This window comes from Populus alba, chromosome 15 (assembly GCF_005239225.2).
Source record: "Populus alba chromosome 15, ASM523922v2, whole genome shotgun sequence".
Classification (NCBI taxonomy): Eukaryota; Viridiplantae; Streptophyta; class Magnoliopsida; order Malpighiales; family Salicaceae; genus Populus; species Populus alba.
Window position 1 is genome coordinate 15240699 of NC_133298.1, and position 24248 is coordinate 15264946.

General features: G+C 32.0%; 2 protein-coding genes and 1 pseudogene across 2 annotated transcripts; 1 reads left to right on the top strand and 2 right to left on the bottom strand.

Moving 5' to 3' along the window:
* The first annotated feature begins 4437 nt into the window (after positions 1-4437).
* Positions 4438-6553, top strand: LOC118057647 (leucine-rich repeat receptor-like serine/threonine/tyrosine-protein kinase SOBIR1). Its single transcript, XM_035070287.2, has one exon. It carries the CDS (start codon positions 4534-4536, stop codon positions 6424-6426), a length of 1893 nt encoding a protein of 630 aa, XP_034926178.1. The 5' UTR covers positions 4438-4533; the 3' UTR covers positions 6427-6553.
* A 1662-nt stretch (positions 6554-8215) lies between these two features.
* On the bottom strand, positions 8216-11620 carry LOC118057401 (alkane hydroxylase MAH1). The gene is made up of 2 exons (XM_035069959.1): positions 11448-11620; positions 8216-9683 (listed from the first exon to the last, which is right to left on the bottom strand). Exons 1-2 carry the CDS (start codon positions 11618-11620, stop codon positions 8216-8218), a joined length of 1641 nt encoding a protein of 546 aa, XP_034925850.1.
* Positions 11621-15479: 3859 nt separating this feature from the next.
* LOC118057400 (alkane hydroxylase MAH1-like) lies at positions 15480-17239 on the bottom strand (annotated as a pseudogene).
* Between the last annotated feature and the right edge of the window lie 7009 nt (positions 17240-24248).

Here is a 24248-nt window from a genome sequence, read left to right on the forward strand (position 1 = left end):
TATGTAAAACAATATGAGTTGAATGAACGTATTAATATTTTTTATATATTTATTATCATAAATTATTTTTAATTTATTTAAATATATATAGACCTTTTAATTTAAATATATATATATATAATTAAGAATGTTTTAATAAAAAATACATTTAAAAAACTTACATATTTATTGTTTTTTAATTAAAAAAAAATAAATTATTCGACCCAAGAGCAAGAACGGGTCAAAGTACCTGTGGATGGCGAAGGGATTTTTTATTTTTATTTTTAATTATACATTAAAGAAACAAACTTATCCATCTGGCAATGGATATTGAGAGCCTTAAACGGACGGACGCAACTTCGGAAGGGAGGGGCTGTGGGGCCCATGTGGTCTGCGGCTCAAGGCTGCTTGAAGACTTTTCCCACACCGTGTTTGATTGGACCGGCCGGCAAAGGAAGACCTGTTGACTTGAAGACTTCTGTGAAGCTTCCCCTTTGATTTTTTTGGCCCTTTAACGTGTAGAACAAGCTCACCGTAAGTGAAGAGGAAATGATGGGTGTTTTCTTAAGCATTTAGAAAATTATTAATTTGAGTTTTTTATTATCCTAAAATAACCCTAACTACTGAGATTATTAAGATCCTTCCTTTCGAGACACGGTGCGTGGATTAAAATTTTAAAAGACTTGGTTTCAGTGCAATCACGTACAAATCTGCTCTGCAATCCGTGTTAATAATTATATTTTAAAGTATTTTTAAATTAAAAATATATTAAAATAATATATTTTTTATAACAACACATTAAAAAATATAGAAATATAAAAAAAATAATTTAAAATAAAACAAATTATTATTTTTTTAAAAAGTAAACAAATATACTATTAAATCAATTCTTTATGAAATTAAAATTAATTGAGAATTTTTTTCAAACGACACGGAGTGTCCCATGAACAATGACAGTATTAAGTCAATTTGTTGTGAAATTAAATTAATTGAGAAACAACTTGACAATGCATGTGGATATTAAATTTTGAGGTCAATTCAGTACTAGTAATCTTATCTCTCTTGGTGCCCACATAATTCTAATTATAATAATGTGAGTGCAAATATTATGAGGTTGATGGTAGTATAATTATAACCTGAAATAATAGACTACGTGATTAATGAAATTTATTCCCTTCTTTGATTTTTTAAATCCAAACATTAAAGTGATCAATCTAGAAAATATTTATATTTTAAATATATCAAAAATTATATGAATAAAGACACTTAAATTTTGTTTGATGATGTGGAATAATTATCCTAGGATTTTATGGATCAAATTGACAAATAGAAACTGTCCAGAAAGATATTCAAAGAGATAATCTGACTTAAAACAACAATAACAAAATATTTGACTAATGAATTAGGTCCAAAATTTTCCATGAAGATTCATGAGACTATTTCTTATGAAAGCTATTTTGTCGTTCATTAAATTATTGGATCTCCTGAAATTATGTCTAAAAGTTGTTATTTCAGCTATTTTAGTTATTTTCCTACATATTTTTATATTTTAATTATTTGTTTTCTACTTAGTTTGTTTTTCTTATTTAGATAAGTTATTAGGACTTCTATATAAATAATTGGTTTTTTTTATCATTCAAACTATTATTTAGATTTAATAAAAACATTAGAGAATTTTCTATAGATAATTAGGTTGTAATCTTAACGCTTGAGAACTCTAGTTTTTCTTCATTATACATTGCATCAAGTTGTATCAGAGTAAGTCAATATCTAGATCGATGATGAGCCATGAAGAGCATTGCGGGGGTAATTGGTGGCAATCATCTTTATGACGGTGATAAAGGGATACAAGCTATTTGGGATAAGCTGCATAGCCATTCAGTAGTGATAACAAACAACCAATCTAAGTAAGCTACTACAGGCTCTAACCATAATAAAAATTAACCAAACAATCCATAAAAGGATAACTGAAGAGAAATAATTTCTATGCTAAACAAACTCCTATAAAGTGTTATAAATTCATTCGACAAGGGCATAGATCCAATGTGTGTCATGAGATGAAACTTATAAATGTAGTTGGATATGATGATGAAAAGTCCAGAGAAGGCTCAAAATTATATCTAGAGGAATTTTATGAACCTAATGAGATGGGTGAATATGAGGATGGTGATGGTTAAACTTATTTAGTGAAACTTCTACTACTAACTCAAAAGCTGATGACGAGATCCAATGACATAAGCTTTTTTCATACTAGATACATGATAAATTAACATCTTTTTTATGTTATTCTTAATAGCGATAGCTATGCGAATATTGTTAGTACAGAGATGGCTGTTAAGTTGGGTTTGAATATTAAGAAACATCATGAACCTTACACTATAAGGTGGATTAAAGAGGTACCAAATGTAAAAGTAACTAAATGATGTAAAGTTTCTTATACACACACACACACACACACACACACGTGTGCGTGCGTGCGCAAGTATAATGATATATTTTATTGTGATGTAGTTGATATGAATGCTTATAATTTGTTGTTTCACATGACATGATAGAATGAAGTAAATGTATGGCATGAAGTACAATAAAACATCTATAGGTTTGTTAAGGATGAGATTATTTTACTTTGATACTTCTAAAAGGGGATTCCCAATCAAAAGCTGGGAAGGAGGAAATACATTCCTTATTATTACCCAATATTTTTTAGAAATTGAAATAAACTTGAATGAGATAAATGAGGTGCATACCTTAATTGTAAAGTCCTTTTTGATGTTCAAAGAAGCTAACATGATAGTAAAGGTCCTTGAAGTTGTTAAATCTCTATTGCAGAAGTTTCAAAAAGTCATTATAAATGACCTACTCAATGAGTTTAACTCCTATGCATGATACCCAACACCATGTTGACTTGACACCAAAGACTAGTGTTATGAATTTACCTCATTATAGGATGAGTCTAAAATAAAGGGAGACATTAAGGGAGCAAATAGAAGAATTGTTTGTAAAAATGCTAATTCAAGAGAGTTTGAGTCCATATGATGTCTATGCTTTACTAACACCAAAGAAGGATAGTAGTTAATTTATATGTGTTAATAGTCGTGTCATCAATAAAATCACTATAGGGTACAAGTTTTCAATTCTATGTCTGGATGACATACTAAACCAGTTGTGTGGTGTAATTATTTTTTCTAGATTTCTCAATAGTTTATTTTGTAATTTTAGGGCTTGAAAACCCTATTTTTAACTTCATTATATGTTGTGTAATTTATCTTTGTAGTTGAAAATACTTTTTATTTTCACCATAATCTTAGAAGTTGTTTGATAATACAAAACAATTATGAAGGAGAAATTTTTAGTTTGAGAAAATAACTTTTAACCCTACTCGAACTTATCTTTTACCTTCAAGTTTTACTTTAATCCAACTCAAAACTTGATCGAATCTGAAAATTCTCTATCCATTCAGATTGTTTTGGGTTGTTATTTATCAAATTCAAGTGAATTTGTCATTCCTATCTCACATATACATACAAGTTAAAGATTACTATTTATCAATTTTTTTAGGCAAGATTTTTAAATTTATTATTTAATGATTAAAAAAAAATAAAGGCATTCCTTAAACATTATATTAAATTTTGAAAATTGTTAAAAAAATATTAACAATACAAGGCTATATTATTTCCAAGGTAATAATTTTTTTCTATTATTATAGTGGTTATGTATCAAATTACCAATGAATAAGTTTGTCTCAAGCATTTACTTGTACGTGGTCTCTCAAATATTTTGAAATAGTTTTTTATTCAACAATATATCTAATCAAACACTTTTATAATCTAACTTTTTTCAATATAAATATTTTAGCATCTGCAAAAGCCATCAGAAGTCCGAATAAGCTTTAATCATCAAATGAGAAAAATTAATATTATTATTAGGTGGCCTTTGTTAGGAGGAAAAAAAATTGAAAAAATATGTTGTTTGGGAGTGTGGTTATGGTTGCTTTCAAAATGTTTTTCACTTAGAAATGTATCAAAATAATATATTTTTTATTTTTTTAAAAATTATTTTTAAAATCAAAGCATCAAAAATAATCTAAAAACATAAAAAAAAAAATATTAATTTGAAGCAAAGAAAAAAAATAAAATAATTTGAAATTTTTTAAAAAATATTTTTAAAATACAAAAATAAATGTGCTGAATGTTTAAAATTTTCTCATAGCAGTCTATTACGGATTACCAAGTGGTAGCTTAAAATTCTTGGCAATAACTTCAAAAACATTTATCTTGATGTTCAAGTGTGAAATTCCATATATTTAATTACTAGGTTGTTCTGGTCAATAATATTAATTATATGGGTAAATGTTTAGTAAAATTCCAGTGAGAACAAAGCACAAAAATCAAATGCCATGGCCCTACTGTCCCAGTTTTTCCAAACGGTGTGTGCTTATAAAATAAGACATCTACTTGTTTGTCTCCGCCCTCAATATGGAGATTTCAAACAATACTGCCACATCGTGAAATCTCCCAACCACCACCATTTCCCAGCCTGAAAGCAGCACCAGAAATGGCCGTTCCTCACCAGAAACACCACCTCTTCTTCATTCTCTTACTCCTATCTCTCCTCCTCCCCACTTATGCAAGATTAAGCCTTGACCATTCAGACCTCAAAGCCTTCGCAAACATCCAGAAAGACTTGGGTATCAACGGTCAACGCAGCTCCTCCTCTACACCATGCAACACCCCTGGGGTGTTTTGTGAGAGGAGGCTCTCTCCCAACGGCACCTATGTGCTCAAAATCACAAGACTCGTCTTTAAGTCTCAACGGCTCACCGGGTTCTTGTCCCCGGCAATTGGACGGCTGTCCGAGCTCAAAGAGCTCTCATTAACCAACAACCAACTGGTTGACCAGTTCCCTGCTCAAATAGTCAACTGCAAGAAACTAGAGATTCTTGAGCTTGGAAACAACAAGTTTTCAGGTGAAGTTCCCTCTGAATTATCATCAATTGTTAGTCTTCGAGTTCTTGATCTCTCTAGCAATTTATTTTCTGGGAATTTGAGTTTCTTAAAGCATTTCCCCAACCTGGAAAATCTCTCTCTTGCAAATAATCTCTTCACTGGAAAAGTTCCAAAGTCTATACGTTCGTTTCGCAATCTCCAGTCCTTCGACTTCTCAGGGAACACTTTTCTTGAAGGACCTGTGCCAGTGATAAGAAAAGGTGAATCCTCAAGGCCCCAATACCCAAAACGTTATATTTTGGCGGAGAACACGTCGAGTACAAAATCAAGGAATACTTCTTCTGGAAGCAAAAATTACAACCTAGCTCCAGCTCCTGGACCATCAGCAGCAGCGTCACACAAGCACAAGAAAGGCAAAAGGAAGCTTGCCGGTTGGCTCCTTGGATTTCTCGCCGGGTCAGTAGCTGGGAGTTTATCTGGGTTTGTGTTTTCATTATTGTCTAAGATGGTATTGGCAGCAGTAAAAGGCGGACGGAGAGATGGAGGACCTGCAATATTTAGTCCATTGATCAAGAGAGCAGAGGATTTAGCTTTCTTGGAAAAAGATGATGGGCTTGCAAACTTGGAAGTCATTGGGAAAGGTGGATGCGGAGAAGTTTACAAAGCTGAGCTGCCAGGAAGTAATGGCAAAATGATTGCCATAAAAAAGATTATTCAGCCTCCAAAGGATGCTGCCGAGTTGACTGAAGAAGATAGTAAGGTTCTACACAAGAAAATGAGACAAATCCAGTCAGAGATCAATACCGTCGGCCACATCCGGCATCGAAACCTTCTTCCTCTTCTAGCTCATGTGTCTCGTCCTGATTGTCATTATCTTGTCTATGAATTAATGAAAAACGGAAGTCTACAAGATGCGTTGAATCATGTTACTGAAGGGAGAAGAGAATTGGACTGGTTAGCTCGCCACAGAATTGCAGTCGGAGTAGCATCGGGACTTGAGTACCTTCACTTGAGCCACAGTCCACGGATCATTCATAGAGATCTCAAGCCTGCAAATGTACTTCTCGACGACAGCATGGAAGCTAGAATCGCCGATTTTGGACTTGCAAAAGCAATGCCAGATGCCAAAACACATATCACAACTTCTAATGTTGCAGGAACAGTGGGGTACATCGCACCAGAGTACCACCAAACGCTCAAATTTACAGACAAGTGTGACATATACAGTTTTGGAGTGGTGCTTGGGGTATTGGTGATGGGAAAGCTTCCATCTGATGAGTTTTTTCAAAACACTCGTGAAATGAGTTTGGTTAAGTGGATGAGAAATATAATGATTTCGGACAATCCAAGACAAGCTATAGATCCAAAGCTGATGGGCAATGGGCTAGAGGAGCAAATGCTGCTGGTTCTGAAGATTGCTTGCTTCTGCACTATTGATGACCCAAAACAGAGGCCAAATAGTAAGGATGTTAGGTGCATGTTGTCACAAATCAAACACTAGTTGAGCATGGAAGGCAATGATGTGTAAGAAATCAAGAATAATGCTGTTTAAATATATGTTTCGAACTTGTGTTAAGAATTATCAACAAGTTTATATCCAAGGAAGCCTGTAAAATGTGTTTCCATCTTATAGTTTGTCTACATACACAAATTAAGTGTGTTCAATCTGAATTGCATATAACATAAATGAAAGGCTCTTGCTAGTTCATCCTTATATCAAAGTCTGGCACAAATCCTCTTGACTTATCCCAAACAAGAGGCTGCCATAGTCAATTCTCTTTAGTATACATAGGAAACGCGTTCAACATACATAGATACCCTTGACGATCAGGGGAGTTTGCTGTGATAAGAAGAGAAACAGGGGAAGGATATGATTTATACACACAAAGCAGAGCTCTGAGGAAAGAAGCTGTATGCCCTTGATATGAAATTATGAAACGTGAAAGAAAGAAAAAATCTATAAATCTCGATTACAAATTCCGTATAGCATGTAATGCGTCTGCGTAGATTCTGAAGATGGCAAGGACAAGACTGGAACCTGAATCTTTCTCTTCTCTCTCTGCTTAGCGGGGAAGAATGATACAAGATTAAGCGTTGTTTTAGTGAATGGTTCCATGCTTGTTCCATGCTTGATAAACTCATTTCATCATTTGAGCCAAGACAGAAGTGAAATCTATGCAAATCTATCACAAATATGGAGTCAAATTTTCATACAAGGAATTAATCTTGAAGAGCTTCAGGAGTATTCTTAGTTTCAGTGCTAAAAATCGTCCATAGAATAAACAGCAAATAGCTTCACAAAGAACTGACTTGCAAATAAACTGTTCCACTTCCTGCTCTAAAGCAGCTAAAAGATTTTGTGAAACAAACATTTGGAAGAAGGGCAACCGATCTAACATAAAATATTGTGCATAAATAAATCCTAAGATGGCCACAGAAACTGCACGGTGATAGTGCCAAGCCCTTTCAACTTGCAATCATAATTTTCTTGCAGTAAGCACTTTGAAAAGGTAGGATTTTAGCAAATAGATTATAAGAATGCAAGTTCCATGACTGCTCCTTCCTCTTCTTCATTGATGGGAAGAGTTTACTCTAAAGCAGCCAATCTGATCCCAAATTTATTTCAACCTTTCGCTTGTCATAAAGAAAACAACAGCAAGGAAACATACAAATTAACACTTCCATGACAGCATAATAACTGTCCCCCAACATGTCAAGATAAATGATGCAAGAAATCTTTTTTCAAGACAAAGCAAATGCAAGAAATTGGCCTAGGGGTTCACTCTTTTTCTATGTTCTTCATCTTGTCAAACGCGAAGCACATGGAAAGCTGTTAAATTCCTCGCTCGGAATCCTACATGGTTTTAGTTGCCAGAACTGTTGTAAAATAACATTCTGCAAGCAATTTCTGGCTGGGAAAAATATTCAGAACTGCAATGGCCATAAGTTTTTCGAGACATCAGAAGATCACTATCAAACAAAGAAACACACAGGCCTGCAGCTCTTTATCCACACTAAAGGCCGTAGAAATTGATACAAAGGCACTCCAGACATTGGCCAAATTAAAAACACAATGGAAGATGATGCGATCTAGATTGTGCCTCCACATTGTTCAACGAAGGTGCACATCGAAATATAATTTCTTGGAGATTAAGTTTGGGTCAGGCTTCATAGTGACCCGCAGGATTCCATCTTTTTTGTGGGGTTTTTGGTTCAGTTTGGATTGGGCATGGTCCTGTTTCATTGTGGCTTGCGAGTTACTGTTTTTTCTTCCATCTCTTCCATCTCTTCTAGGAAAGACATCTCTTCAATACTCTAACCATCAAGCCATGTTTCATATGAAGGACTATAGAATTAGCTGGTAAAATAGGATGATCTTCAACCACTTTCAAGCTATAATTCCATATCACGGCGGCGCCAACAGCTTTCACTTCCACCAAGGCCAAGTCCTTGCCGATACAAGCTCTCGGCCCTGCATTAAATGCTATGAACTTGTAAGGCGAGACATGTTTGATTTCTCCATTGTTTGAAATCCACCTCTCTGGCTTGAATTCCAGGCAATCTTCACCCCATATCTCTTCCATCCTTCCCATTGAGTAAGGACAATAAATAACCCTTGTATTTTTGCCGATTCGATGCCCGCTCGGAAGAGTGTCCGAGTCAATCGAAACTGTGTGCTCGAAAGGTATGGGTGGATAGAGTCGGAGGGCCTCGCATATAGCTGCTTGGAGATAATTTAGCTTAGATAGCTCTCCAAAACTGAAACACCTCCCCTTATCATCTCCTTTTGCATTTAAATTTGTTCTGATCTCTTCTAAAATACTCTTTTCTACCGGTGGGTGAGTTGCCACAAGCCAAAGAAACCAAGTAAGACCGGAACTTACGGACTCACTTCCAGCTGATACGAGGTTAAACGCCATGTCTCTTGCATATTTCTCCGAGTTTTTGAAGGCACTCATTTCCCTTTCTTCTCGATCATCATCTTCAACTAACATGAATGTTAGCAAGTCGAAATCCTCTCTGTCCATTTGGATTTTGCTTCTGTTTAATAAATCTTTTTTTCTTGAAATGCACTGGTACAGTAAACGATCGAAGATCTCCGAACCGTTTTTCATCTTCCTCTCTTCCCCAAATTGAAGCCAGTTTTGTAGCTTCCAAAACCTTTGTGGCTTAAGATGTCGTTGAAGTGCAACCTCCTCCATATCATAATAAGCTTGCATGTATGGAACTTGAGGGAATTCAACTGAAAGAGAGTTCGGATCAAATCCCAACAACAATAGGCAGCTACAGTCAAACGTGAATCGCTTCAACACATCTTGCATGTCTACTTCTCTTCTTTGTTCTGAGAAATGCTCAAGAATTACAAATATTCCATGCAAGACTTTTCGTTGAATGTTTCGCTCTACAGCTTCCTCAAACTTGCTATTTTTTATAAAAGAGTGAACTGTTCTCCTTTGGGTTTTCCACCGATCTCCATCAGCACAAAATATTCCATTACCAAAACTTTCAGCAAAAATCTCCTTAAACTCAGGGCCCTTGTGATAATTGAAGGCTTTTTTTCTTAAAATGTGGTGAAGATTCGCCGGATTACTGGTCATCAGAAAGTCAAGGCCACCAAACCAAGGCCCTTTGAAAACAAATGTGCCGCCACACTGTTGAAGCACATAGGTTACAAACTCGTGGACTCGAGATGAATTGCGAAACAGCCCCGGCAACATTCCAACCACGGGCCAATTGATAATCACAGAGCTTCTATTCCTCCACCACCAAAAGGAAAGACAAAGAAAGATGATGCATAGAAAAGCCAACAGTAGCATTTTTTTTATTTCTTTTTTTGATTTTATTGTGTTGTCTTGCAAGTCCTCCAATCTCTTTTATATTACATCGATAAGTTGCAGAGTTCGTTGAGTCGCGGAAAATGTAGAGGGTTCATCAAACAGTTCATTCAATGCTGTTGGTTGGGTCAGTACTGACATGCCAAGGTCTTCGAGACCACAAATAGCTCTTTAATTACAATCAGACGTCATTAATGTTCAATCGGTGGGCATTTCTCACGATTTTTTTATTCTAGCATAGTGGAAAAAAACTGATAAAATAACATAATTTAAAAAATATTTAGATAAATAATATAGTTTACATAGTTATAAATAACATTTGCTGTTATCATATGTGACTCTTTTAAAAAATTAATGAGCATAAAATTTAATAAACAAAAAAAAGAGATAGGAAAAATGAAAGAATAAAAAAAAAACACATTGAAACTCTAATAATATTATTAAAAAAATCTCGACAAGATTCATCCAAAAAAATTAAGAAAAATCATTAATGATAACTTAAGTGAGTCACACAAACAACCCAAATGCAAGTGAGCCCCGATACTTTTGGACAACTCGTATGGCCTTCTTCGTTCATCATTTGTGACTTTTGATGTCATTAAATTTGTCTTGTTAAAATCTTTTCAATAGTATAAATGATATTGCTATAGAAGCTTCAGTGCGACTCCGATATCATTTTATTTTGTTTTTATTTCTCTCTCTCTCCTATTTCTTCCAAAATTACAAGGAGGATATTACAAATTACAAGTGTAGTAATTTTTTACCATCTTTTATAATAGTATACTTATTTCTAACCTTATCATGTGTTGTTTTCCTATCGAAGTATCTTGGTCTCCCTAATATGATATGATTTGCATACATTGAAACCACATTACACAAACCTTTATCAACATACTTTAAAAAAAAAAAAACATGCTTAGTCACTTTCACCTCACCACAATCATTCAATCATTGCAATCTATACAGTCTATAATGCTTAATTTTACACAAGTTTTGTTTACTAACAAGGATTATACTAGCTATATTATCACAACTTTTACTATCTATTATTAATTTAAACACCTTGTTTTGTATATGACAAAATGTTTGAAAGATGTTATCCCTTTGCTGATCAATATCATCTTTCTTAACTTAAACTTGAAGTATACGCCTTATAACCAATGCATCACCTTCAACAAGGTATGCAATCTCCTTACCAACATAATCCTCTAATGGTAGCATGTATTCACAATTAGATTTGTCACTTTTGGAATCAATGTCTCCATTTTCTCTAATAATCAATATTCTCCTATTGAACTAACATGGTTTCTCTAACAAGATATGACTTGTATGTATTGAAACCACATCACACAGAACCTCATCAATAAACTTCCAAATAAAAAATGGAAAGAATACCTAATTAGTCACTTTCAACTCACCATAATCATTCAACCATTACAATCTATAAGGTTTATGATGCTTAATAGTAAACAAGTTTAGTTTACTAACAAGGATAATACTAACTATATTAGCACAACATCCATTATCTATAATCAAACTACACACCTTGTTTTGTGCATAGCAACATGTATGAAAGATGTTCTCCATTTACATACCTTATTTTGTGGCAATATGTATGAAAGATGTTCTCCATTTACATACCTTGTTTTGTACATGGCAACATTTATGAAAGATATTCTTCCTTTACTGATCAATATCATCTTCCTTGACCTGAACCAAAAGTGTACGCCTTATAACTAAAGCCTCACCTTTAACCGGGTATGCAATCTCCTCATCAATACAATCCTTTAATGGTAGCATGTCTTTACAATCAGTTATGTCACTTTCAAACTCCACGTCTTCAATGTCTCTAATAACCATTATTCTCTTGTTTGGACTCTTTGAAGCGTAATGATCAAGCCCCTGATATTTAAAACATTTAACGTTGCGAGTACATTTAGGCTGAGTATCATATTTACCTTTAGAAACCATACATGTATTAACCTTAGCTTTAAGTGGTTCAACTTTGGTGCTAGTGAAGGGTTTTAATTTGGCAACCTCTTTTGATCTTTTGAATTTGACTTCCATGATGATGATGAACCTGAATTGTAAGTTGGTTATACATTCCCTTTTTCTTTTGAGTTGTCTCTCCACTTTCATAGCCATATGGATGATGTTCTCTTGATTAATAACATTAGTTATCTTTTTATTCATTTAGGAAAAAGAAGAGAGAAACAATAACACCAAAAGCACATTGAAACTCCAATGAAGACAACACTAGTATTGTTGAAAAGATCTCGATAAAACCAATCCAACAACACAAAAAAAGATCACAAATAATTGTCCAAAAGTGTTGAGGCTCACTTGCCTTTAGGTCACTCATGTGTCACACTCTGATCATCGTTGATGACTTTTCTTAGTATCAATAGATTTGTCCCGTCAAGATCTTTCCAACGATATTAGTTGTATCATCATCGAAGTTTCGGTATGTCTCTAAGGTCTTTTTCTTCTTTTTTTCTAATTTTCTCTCTCTCCTCTTTCCTCTCTCTTTATTGAATCTTATGTATAACAATTTTACAATTTGAGAGAGTTGCAAGTGACACTTACAACTCGTGAATCGCAAATGTTATCTACGACTCTTTAAACCGTGTTACTTCCTAAAATATTTTTTGCACAGTGTTTTTTTTTTTTTTTTTTACTATGTTAAAATACTAAAAAACTCTATTTATGACATGCCAAAGTCTTGGATACCACATGATTTGTTTAATTAGGTTTACACTCTTTTTTAGTTAAATTTTATTGAAATTTAATTTTCAATATAATTTTTTTTAATATGAAATATTAATATAATAAATTAATTAACGCTACATGACTACTAAGTTTATTTTATTTTTCCTATTAGTGCCTTCTAATATTTCCAAAAATCGCTTATACTCTTGTAAAATATCATATTACATATATATCACAAAAACCTTTAATTTTAAATTGAGTTATAAGTAAAATAAATGATGAAAATATTACTTTTTAGTAATAAATTATATTATAGGAATATGTTGAGATTTGATAAAGAGTACTTGGATTTTTAGATTATTGATTGATCAAATCATTTAATTATATTTTATTTAGTTAAAATATCATAATTTAACTAAAAGAATATATTATTGATGAGTCAACTTTTTATTAAGTTTTTGTTTGGTCATTTAAAACATATGGATTTTACAAATATACCAAATTCAAGACATCTAAACTTGGCAGTCAGCCACGTCCAAAGAACGTGGGTATGACACACATGTCAGATCCAAGGTGCTTGAACTTGACAATTAGCTAAGTTCGAGGTAACTTGAGTCTGAAAAACATATCATATCCAAGATACTTGGACTTTGTGGTCAGCTAAGTCCAAGGTTATGATCATCCATTGACATGTCCAGTGGAATGACCAATCTTCTTAGGTTTAAAAACCTCATGGAAGAACTTAGTCTTTATAGGCTTAGTTATATTTGACGTATTAAACTCTAAATCTCTCTACACCTTTCTAGCTGTATAAAAGTTCTTCAAGGATCCATCATATTCTCATCAAACATTAATATAGATGTAAGAGATATTTATCCCTCATTAAATGTTATCAGGGTAATTATAGTGCAGACCCTTCTTTTCACAAAAGAACAAGACTTATAGGCTATAAATATACTATGAGACTTTTAGAACAAAGGTTCAAAATCTCTAATTCTCTACTGCATTTATATTTTCAAAGCATCTCTCTATAAAATATTCTTGTATTTTCTCTCTATAAAAAAAATACTTATTTAAACATAGAAAAGTCCTCACCTCCACCAAATGAGACATTTTACAGGTATCAGTCACGAGCAGCTTTGGTCAATTAATTAAGGATTAAGTATAAGCTATTACCTACTTTGGCTAAAAAGAATGCAAAAGATTATTAGGACCAGTTGATTAACCGATTATCCAATCCAGAATTCGATTCCAAGCTAGTTAGATTTTTGATACATCATCAATTATCAAACCGTTGATAATGCAACGATTATCAATTATTTAAAATATTTTCACAATTCGGGACATAACAGCTAGTTAAAAAAAAATGAAAATACGGAATGTTCAGAAATGCCTAGCCTTAATGCGACCAATTTTCTATCCACTGCAATCAGATTAATGCTTCAAAAGTCCTCGCATTCCTGTTTTCACGTTCAAAACATAATTTTATCATCTTTCGCATGAAGGTAAACTCCTGCAATATAATTAATTATTTCCTTAATCTCTGTTACAATCTTGTCTTAGTTAATAAAAATAACGATGTCAAATATTACCGTTAACTGCACAAGATGATGGAATGTCTCTAGGAAGTTAAAAGTTTAAAATATAAAAATTATATTGAGAATATAAAATAAAAGAAAAATTTATATTCTTTTGACAAACATTTAAAATAATATTTGAAGGGTAACCGAAAGTCCACGACGTCTCAAGCAGGCTTAATCATCCCCACCCACATAAGATGACAGAGAGGGTGACAGGCGGCTGAGATTGTTCGGCATTCAATTATTATTATTATTTGTTTTTTTTTCTCGTTTTTTTTTTGCTGGGATTAATTGTAACATTATGAGAATGAGTTTTAAATTTCAAGAATAATAGATTTTATTTTTATTTTTTATATGATAAATACTTTGAAAATTAAAGTATGAATACTTAAATAATAGAAATTATGAACAATTAACCTAAATGGTTCAAGGAATTTTTATAATCCATGAACTTTGTTATTTTGATGAAATGGAAGGGTTAAAAAGTTATTTTTTTCAGATGGCATTCATGAGAAATAAATATCTTTCATATAATTTTAATAAGAAAAAAAATCTCATACATAACATTAATAAAATATAATATAATAGATTGTATGGTTTTATAAGTTAATTTATAATTTTAATAATATTACATCCAACGTAACATAAACAAAAAAATATTGAAGGACAAGCACACAAGCCTTCTTTTTTATTGGGTTGCGTGCACAAGCCTCATATTATTAGCACAAATACCCAACCCTTTTTTATTTTTATTTTTGCAAGGTTTTTTATTGGACACTATAAAAAAAAAAATACTTGACATTATATTTAAATTATCATTCAATTTTTTTATGTTTCTTAAATAATATTATAGATTTTCATGGTAAATTTAACAATTTTTGCTTCAATCATTATGCACTTGATATACAAAAATATGAAATAATAAACTTCTCATGATAATAAAAATTTTGCTCTTTAAATTTTTTGATAGATTTCATTTGATCACATGTAAAATTAAGGCTCTCATTGTCGATTTATTTATCCAATGAAAAGCATATAACTTTGTTTTTTTATTTCGTCAATGATACCTTGGTTACAGGGATTAATGGAAGAAAGTTCAAACGATCATTGATAGGCTGGCTACTGAATTTAAAATACAAGATTTTTAATTAGCATTCACTTGCGTATACATATTACATACACAGAGAGGGGGAGAAAGAGAGGGAGGGAGAGTGATAGGCAAATGAACACAGAAACACCAAGGCAAAACCCACAAGACAAGAAAACAGGAGACAACAACAAGAAGAGTAAAACAAAACAACAATAAAAGCAGAAAAATAGAATAGCTAATGGCAATCTAAATAGCCCAAAGGGAGAAACTCGTGATCAACCCAACAGCCTGCTCTTCTAAGATTGACGTCTTTGAAGAACTCTAACCTTCAAGCCGTGTTTCAAGTCCTCGGTCCTGCATTGAATACTATGAACTTGTAAGGGGAAACAGGTTTGATTTGTCCTTGGTCTGAAATCCACCTTTCCGGCTTGAATTCTTGGCAATCTTCACCCCATGTTTCTTACATCCTTCCCATTGAGTAAAGAGAATATTCGATCCTTGTGTTTAGACCAATATGATGCCCATTTGTGTCCAAGAACTATCTCAACCCAATAGTTTAAGCTGTTAGGTAAAGTCCCAAGATATGATTTATATTATTCTCTAACACACCCCCTCAAGTGAAAGCTTTTTGGGCTCGAAACTTGCATAAGCCTACATTACCTTGTGCTTAATTTTTATCAAATAAATGGAGATAGTGAGATTCGAACTTGTGACCGCTTGATCATTAAGGCTTTGATACCATGTCAAAGAACCATCTCAATCCAATAACTTAAACTGTTAGGTAAGATTTCAAAATATGATTTATATTATTGTCTAACAACTTAGAAGAATGTCTAATTCGATTGAATCTTTGTGTTCGAAAGGAACGGGTGGATACCGTCTAAGGGCCTCACATATAGCTGCATGAAGATGACCCAGTTTACTTAGCTCTTTAAAATTGAAAAACCTCCACTTCTCTTCTCCTTCTACACTTCAATTTGCTTTTATTTCTTCTAAAATCTTCATTTCTAATAATGGGTGTGTCGACACGAGCCACAAAAACCAAACGGGGCCAGAAGCTACAGTATTAGTACTCCCTGCTGCCAAAAGGTTAAAAGCCATGTCTCTCACAATTTTATCTGGTTTTCTGAAGAAACCCTTTTCTCCTCCTTTATCATCATCTTCGACCAAATTATATGTTAATAAATCGAAGTGATCTTCTCCTTCTATTTGGATTTTGCTTTCGCTTAATAACTCTCGCTTTCTTAAAATGCGTTGGTACAAGAAATGATCAATGATCTCCCAAGCCTTCTTCCATCTTCCTCCCCTCTCCAATTTGAAGCCATTTTTGTAGCTTCCAAAAGCCACGTGGCTTAAGATGCCGACGAAACGCAACCTCCTCCATAACATCATAAGCCTTCTCGTATGGAACTTGAGGGAAATCGATTGAAAGACAATTTGGATCAAATCCCAATACCAAAGCGCAGACGTACGTCTTGTAAATCCACTTCAACTCCTAGGACTGAGACATGATCAAGAACCATGAATAGTCCTTGCAACTTGCAAGATTTTTTGTTGAATGATTTTCTCGAGAGCGAGCTCAAATTTTCTATGCTTAAGCGAAGTGTGATTTATTCTTCTTTGTGTTTTTCACCAATCTCCATCAGAATTGAAAATCCCATCACCCAATGGTTCAAAAATCTGCTTGAACTCGAGGTTTCTGTGGTAGATGGTGAAGTTTTTGCTCAAAATGGGCTGAACATTCATGGGATTACTGGTGATCATGAAGTCAAAGCCAGCAAACCAAGGTCCTTTAAAAACGAGTGTGCCATCATTTTTTGGAAGAAGATCAGTCACAGACTCGTGGGCTCGAGATGCACTGAGTAAAAGCCCTGGAAACATTACAACAATAGGCCAGTTGATAAGCAGAGAGTTTCTATTCCTCCACCAAAGGAGAAGGCAAAGAAATATTTAAAATGATAGTTGAAAATGCTAATAGCATGTATGTATAAGAAAACATGGCCATTAATTGGATGCGAGTTTATGTCTAATGTTGTCCTATAAGTCCTCCCAAAGCTTACTTATATGCTTCTTACGTTCGCCACGCTTTCCTCCATGCATGAATTGAAGGTTTCAATAACATTTTTGTTAAACAACATGTGTAAATTCATTGTATATTAAGTTAACCCAGTAAAAACTCAATTTAACTAAAAAAAATACAAGATGATATTGTTCAAATTTTAATTTTTTTAAAAAATTTTATTTAATTTTTTTAGTGTAAGAGAGTGTTTGCCATTGCGTTTGTAACTGCGTTTCGTCAAATTTTGAATTTTTTTTTTTTTTTTTTGCTAAAATTGAGTTCGGTTTGTACTTTTTGAATCGTTTTGATGTGCTGATGTCAAAAATGATTTTTAAAAAATAAAAAAACATCATTGGCATGCTTTTCGGCACGAAAAGCTATTTGAAAAGCAATCGCTACCACACTACCAAACACGCTCTAAAAAACCGAGTAAATCATGAAGAACTTTTTGATAGTATTATTAAAGTTAGCTTAGCAAATCAATCCTCAAACCTCTCAGCATAATTCTTTATATGGTCTAAGCTTTAGACTAAACAGTGTGAGAATTGTCATGACATACATAATAATTTAATGGGTTCAAAAATAAATCAGATGATAAGTGTAAATGTGAGTTGGCTTAAAAAAAAATTATGGACGATATTTTTTGTTTTAATATTGAGAAGACAACATATAAAATCACCCTAATTAACCCGAGTTAAACATTTAGTTTATTATTTAAATCATGAACATGATGACAATACAGCAACCAAGTTGGTTAGATGTCTTTTTCTTTTCCATTTCCTTCTTGTTTCCCCAGTTGGCTTTCATTGAGTTTAGGTGAGTTTAAATTCAAGGCTTAATTAAAGTTATTAGAGAATCAAAGGTCAAATAAAAGAGAAAAAGGCATAAGCTCAAGTGGGAAGAAACTCAAGACTCAATTGAAGAGTTATTATAAATTAAGGATTAAATTGAACAAAGAGAGCAAAAAAGAGTTATTATAAATCAAGGACTAAATTCAAATAGAAGAGAAAAAGGCTTAGCTTAGTTTTTTTTCTTTTGAAAAATGAAAGTCTTGAACAATTTTTCACAAAATTAAATACCAATCCAGTTGTCATGTGTTCAAATACCATTGAAAATAATCTGAAAATGATTCATTTGGGAAAGGAGAGGAGAGGACCTCTAGCGTGCTCTAGCAGCTCTACATACTACGAAGTTCTTGAGAGGCTACCTTTTCTTTTCTTTTCTTTTCTATTTTTCTACATACTGTGAAGTTCTTGAGTTTTAAGGAATTAGCCCATTATTTGAAAAGATATCATAGACCCAGTAGGTCACTCGTGCTTGAAATTGGGTTGCCATTAGTGATAGAATAGTTGGAGTTTTTTTTAATTATTATTCTAATACAGTAAAAAATAATAATAATAATAACACAGTAGACATAATATTTTGAAAGAAACTACAATTTAAAGAGTTAGCAGATAATATTATCCACGAATTGCAGGGGTTTTTAGGTATTTTTTAAATTATAAAGTGATCAACACAATATATAATAAAGGAAGAGGAGAGGAGAGACAGAAAAAAAAAAAAAAATCAAACTCCAAATAATGAGATCCAATACTGAGATAAAAACAAAATGAGAGGATAACTTTGAATTTTGGATAGAAAAAAGTGAATTTCAAAAAGATAAGAGAGAAAATAGAGAGAAGAAAGAGGAAAAAAATAGACCTTTATGCCATAAATGTTGCATTGCCGATAAGGTCTCACCAAGATGTATCCAATGCCATCAATAATGGGGGAGTTCCAACACTAGAGAAAGTTGCACACGTTGCTACAGCGTGACATCTTTCTCCATGTCATCACATGCTTTTTATTTTTATTTTAAACATATTTTCAAAACAATTTTCAAAAAATATAATTTTGACATGATTTTTGGTGATTTTGTTTTGCTATTTTGTGATTTTTTTTCTCTACTTTTTTCTCTCATCATGTCATGTGAATGTTGATGAATTTTTAAAATCAAGAATTTCCCAAAACAAATCAACAAAAAATTTATCAAGCATAATGTAACTGAAGAATGGGAGGGACCAGTATGAACATTACAAACCCTTTTCTAAAACAACTTAAATGGATAGGATAAGATAAGATGAAAAAGGGATTAAAATGGGGGATATTAGATAGCATAAATAAGGGATTGAATAGTGAGTGAGTGTGTGTGTGTGTTGGGAGGGGGGGGTTAAAACTAATCGGTAAAACAAATCATCAAAAAGAAAAAGGAAGGGGGAGGGAGGAAAACATGCAATTAAAAAAAAAAACAACGAGAAAGAGAAAAAAAAAATGAGAAAAAAAGAGAGGTCAAATGAACCTTCATATTCAACCTCTCTTTCTAAAATAATAATAATAAAAAAAATCCTAAACTCACCACTCACGTGTTGCCAACCCAACAAAAAGAAAAGAATAGCAAATCAATAATTAAATGGCATAGGGTAAAATTAAAAAAACCTAAATCAACCCAAGTTAACTCAATTAATTTGCGATCTGAGATATAAAACAGAGATAACCTAGCAAAAAAGAAAGAATAGCAAATCAAGAAGCTCGAGGTCCAATAATTCAATATTAAATGATAAAAAAAAATTAAAAAAAAATCAAATTTAAACTAGATTCATCATCAAAACTAGTGGATCGGGTTATGAAACTGATATTACCTGTAAAAGACAAAAAAATCTCAAACCATAAAAAAATTAAAATTTTAAATAATTAAAATTAAAACAATGAGGACTAAACAATGAAAAAATAATAATTGAAACAAACTAATAAGGGAATACATTGAAAAAAAAAATGAAGAAAATGATAAAAAAAAAAAAGAGCAATAAAAAAAATAAGGACTAAAATTGGAAACCAAATAAAATTAAATCAAACTCCAAAGGATAAAATAAAATAAAATAAAATAAATAATGAAAAGGATAAAAAATAACAATTAAAAGAATGAGGGTCAGATTGGATAAAAAAAAAACTAACGAGATTAAATGATTAGGAATGAAATTAAAAACAAAGCAAACTTAAAGAAATATCAATCTAAAGAAAAAATAGAAATGAAAAAAATAAGGATCAAATAAAAAATAAATACAAATTGGAGGACACAATTGAATTTTTCAAAACTTCACACACATACCGAGGCTTGAGAGAGAGAAAAGAATGGGAGGGGAAAAAAGATCAATCATCGTCAAACCGTCGCTTATATGACAAAACACGCCACCCTAAAAGATGCACTACCACTTCCACATCGAGTGAGTAGGTGATCGACCTTTTTTAGCCACCATACGTGCCCCCACTAGAATGGCGTAGAGGTTGATGACACGCCTATACGTGTGTGGCACGCGTAGGCCTACTTATTGATTTATTAATTTTATAATAAAGCAAATTATCGAAAAAGCTGTAAAGACATATGAATATTATATATATAAAACTTGATGCAAATACAAAAATATCCACCCAAGACAACCTTTAATTTTTTGAGTTTAGAGGGCAAACATGAAATTTTACTATACATAAAATGTACAAAGACAACCCCTCCTTCAAAGGCCAATATTTTTTAGGCCCTAAGGGCGCAAATGTTATTTAATTGCGCAAATAAGCCTGCAAATACGCAAAAACCTTTGGACCAGAGGCTAATTTTTTGAGCTCCTAAAGGCAATATAGCATTTTTATTGTACATAAAATATACAGAAAATCAACTTTGCCCCCAATCAATTCTCAAATGATATTTAGATCTCATGAAAAATATGCACCCAGTGCAAAGACAATTATTAAAAGCAATAAAGAGCAAAATCAATATTACACTGAATCCATAATAAATCTCCTCACATGCTACAATAATTTATTGGCCCTTTTAGATTTTTTTTTGTTAATAATATAATATAATATGGTATGATATAATTTTTGTAGTCCATCTTTGTCATATTAGCTTGATGCTATTTTTTTGGTTGGTTTGAAGTTTTAGTTACTTTTATTTTTCTATATATTTTTTTTTTTAAGTAAAGTCACAATTCTCACGCGCGCATGTATGGACAAACATAACAAAATTCAATTCTGAGAGGTATAATTCAACTGATCAGACTCTAAGTTTGCTCCTAGAAGTTACTAGGTCGAGTTCCACAAACCTCAAGGTCATTGGAGACCTATATGTCTGTTAACTTCAGGGTATATAAGATTAATCAAGATCTATAAAAGCTGGTCTAAACACTTACGTTAATAAATAAATCAACAAAATTCTTTGGATCTAGTTTTATTTTTCCAATTCAAGGAGCTTTCAGGATTCATTATCAAAGAAAAAGAAGAATGAAAATCCCTTCAAGATCATCGAAGAATTTTCCTCGTAGCCAATCACAGTTATCATCTTGCCTAGGAAGACTTGCTAATTAATTAGAAAAGGAATTGATGGGCATAAAGCCAACAGACTCCAAGCCCAATGGTTGGCCGCCGATAATGGCATTAGGATTTAGACAAGCAGACATGTGGGTATTCTCTCTTTCTCGAGGATATTGTCGCGAGCATCGCCAACATGCTCCTTGCATTCTTGTGGTGGGGTTCTTTGATCTTCGGAATAGTTAGGGCCAAGGAGGCCTACGGTGGTCTGCGGTGGTCTGCTCTAGATTCTGCAGATTCCCCCCACCCGTCTCCTTCCCTGGGATTCTACATTCTGCACTTTCCTAGAAAAGGCAATGCAATAATATTGTACTCCTCTTTTTAGCTTTATACTTTGTAGGACTCTGCCCTTAGTTTTGGGGCCATACGGGTCCATCCCGATGCACGCCGGCCTCCCATGTTTCCCCACCTCCATTCCCAGCTATGAACACAAACGTAAATCTTAAATCTTAATTGTTAATAAATCTCTTCTTATTCCTCTATTTGTTTTGTTAGAGGCCTCGCTTGATGATGCGCTGGGGAAGATTACTCAGTTTGATTGGAAAATCTCGAGGAAAGGATCGTTAATTGAAGATTAGGCCTCTGTTCAAGATATGAATTTATACAATTAAATTAGAAATTTTGGGAGGATTAATCGAGCCACTGTCCTTAAACAATAATAATAATAATAATAATAATAGAGGCATGGAAGATTGTAAAGCATTTCTCCCGCTGCCAAAACACATCGAAGTGATTGAAAAGGATCCTAAGTCGTCTTTAATACCCCACTTTTTTTCTTAATTCAAATGTTTATTTTTATTTAGTAATTTATGATTTCGAGGGGCTTGAAAGTGTTATATATATTGTTTTTTAAAGTGATTTTTGTTTATAAATATATTAAAATAATATATATTTTTTAATTTTTTTAATATTAGCATATTAAAATTAAATTGATTTAAAAAAATTAATTTGAAGTAAATTTAAACCCAAGCAAGATTGATATTGTTGCTGATTAAACATATTGTCTTAGTCATAATTGACTAATAAATTGATTCACCACCACATAACCATACTTTATGGTTCTTTCTTGCTACTTCAATTATTTTGTGATGGCAGCATTGTTGTTGACATTTGCTGTTCTCCTCTTATCTTAATTATTATTAATGAGTGGCATACACACACACGCATATACACACCCACACACGTGTGTTGATTGATTTTGTTGTATATAATTAATTTTTTTTTTGTATATAATTAATTGAAATTATACCATGGGGTGTTTAATAAATATTAAATACTAGGTAGTCACTGGACTTTTTTTTATATTGAGTGATAATGCACAAGTTGTATCTACAGTATTGTTGGAAATGGATGGACGGGAGTGTTGTTCATAGATAAGATGGAAGTTAAAAGAGAATTGTATTTTAAAATATTTTTTATTTAGAAATATATTAAAATAATATATTTTGAATATTAATATATTAAAATAATTTTAAAAAATTAATTTGAGAAAATATAAGTTTAATATTTTTCAAAAATAATTTTACAGCTGAATATAAATGGTAGCCCGTTTAGAGGTGTGTTTATAATTATTTTTTAAAATATTTTTAATTTAAAAATATATTAAAATAATATTTTTTAAAAAATAAAAATTATTTTTAATATTAGCTCATGTAATATAAAACACTAAAAAAATATTAATTTTTTTAAAATACAATAATAAACACTTACAAGGTGTGTAAACAAAATATCAACGACGTGACGGTCCGATGTGTTTTGTATTTAGATATCTGCTCCCGTGGATCTAAACTTTGACGAATTTTATTTCCAGTTGGGGATAGTAGGACACGTGTAACAAAATGGGACAACCTGGATTCGCTGGTGCGCGGTTATTTAAAAAAAAAAAAAACCTGTCTTGCAATGATGTCCCTGTATTTTAATTTATTGCTATTCTCTCTTCAATACTTAGCCAATGTTTACTTTCTTTCCTCTTCTCTTTTAAACACAGCTTGTAGAGTGACTTTTAAAACCTGTTTTTTTATTTAATTCTGTAACGATGAGAACTTATATTACAAAAGAATTCAACGATATTTATTTTTTAGAGTAAGAAATTTAATAATCTATATTTTAAGAGAAAAGTGTATTTCTTTATTAAATTTTTTTGTTATTAATTTTTTTTTTATTTTGATTGAATAATGATTTTTTTACTAATAAAAACTTGTAGAGAATAAAATAAATATTTTTCAGAACTCAAATGATTTATATTAAATAAGAAAAAAAATGCATTTCTCTATCCAAAACTTCATTTTTCTTACTTGTTAATTTCTTTTTATCTTTGAAGAGAACATATTTTTTTTTTTATGAAAATACAATTATTCAGATTAAAACTTATCATTATTTATAATAATAATAATAATAATAATAATAATAATAATAATAAAGCACATAATAAAAAAAATCATATTTCAATTCTTTTCAAGGGATTGTATAAAAAAAATTAATTAGAGGAAATAATATAAAAATTGATAAAATATAAAAAATAAAAATGATAAAATATATATTTGATTCTCATTAAATATTTATGCTAATGTTTTTAAAAATGTGCACATAAGTTTTTTATATAATCATAAAAAATATTAAAACTAAAAAATATTACAATAAAAAAATATTACA

Excerpts from the sequence above, each read along its gene's own strand:
- LOC118057647 (XM_035070287.2), top strand. The coding sequence starts at position 4,534 with ATGGCCGTTCCTCACCAGAAACACCACCTCTTCTTCATTCTCTTACTC.
- LOC118057401 (XM_035069959.1), bottom strand. The coding sequence starts at position 11,620 with ATGGTTATTAGAGACATTGAAGACGTGGAGTTTGAAAGTGACATAACT. Across the intron at positions 9,684-11,447 it reads AAGGAAGATGATATTGATCA|GAATAGAAGCTCTGTGATTA; the intron begins GTAAAGGAAGAA and ends TTGGTGGTGGAG.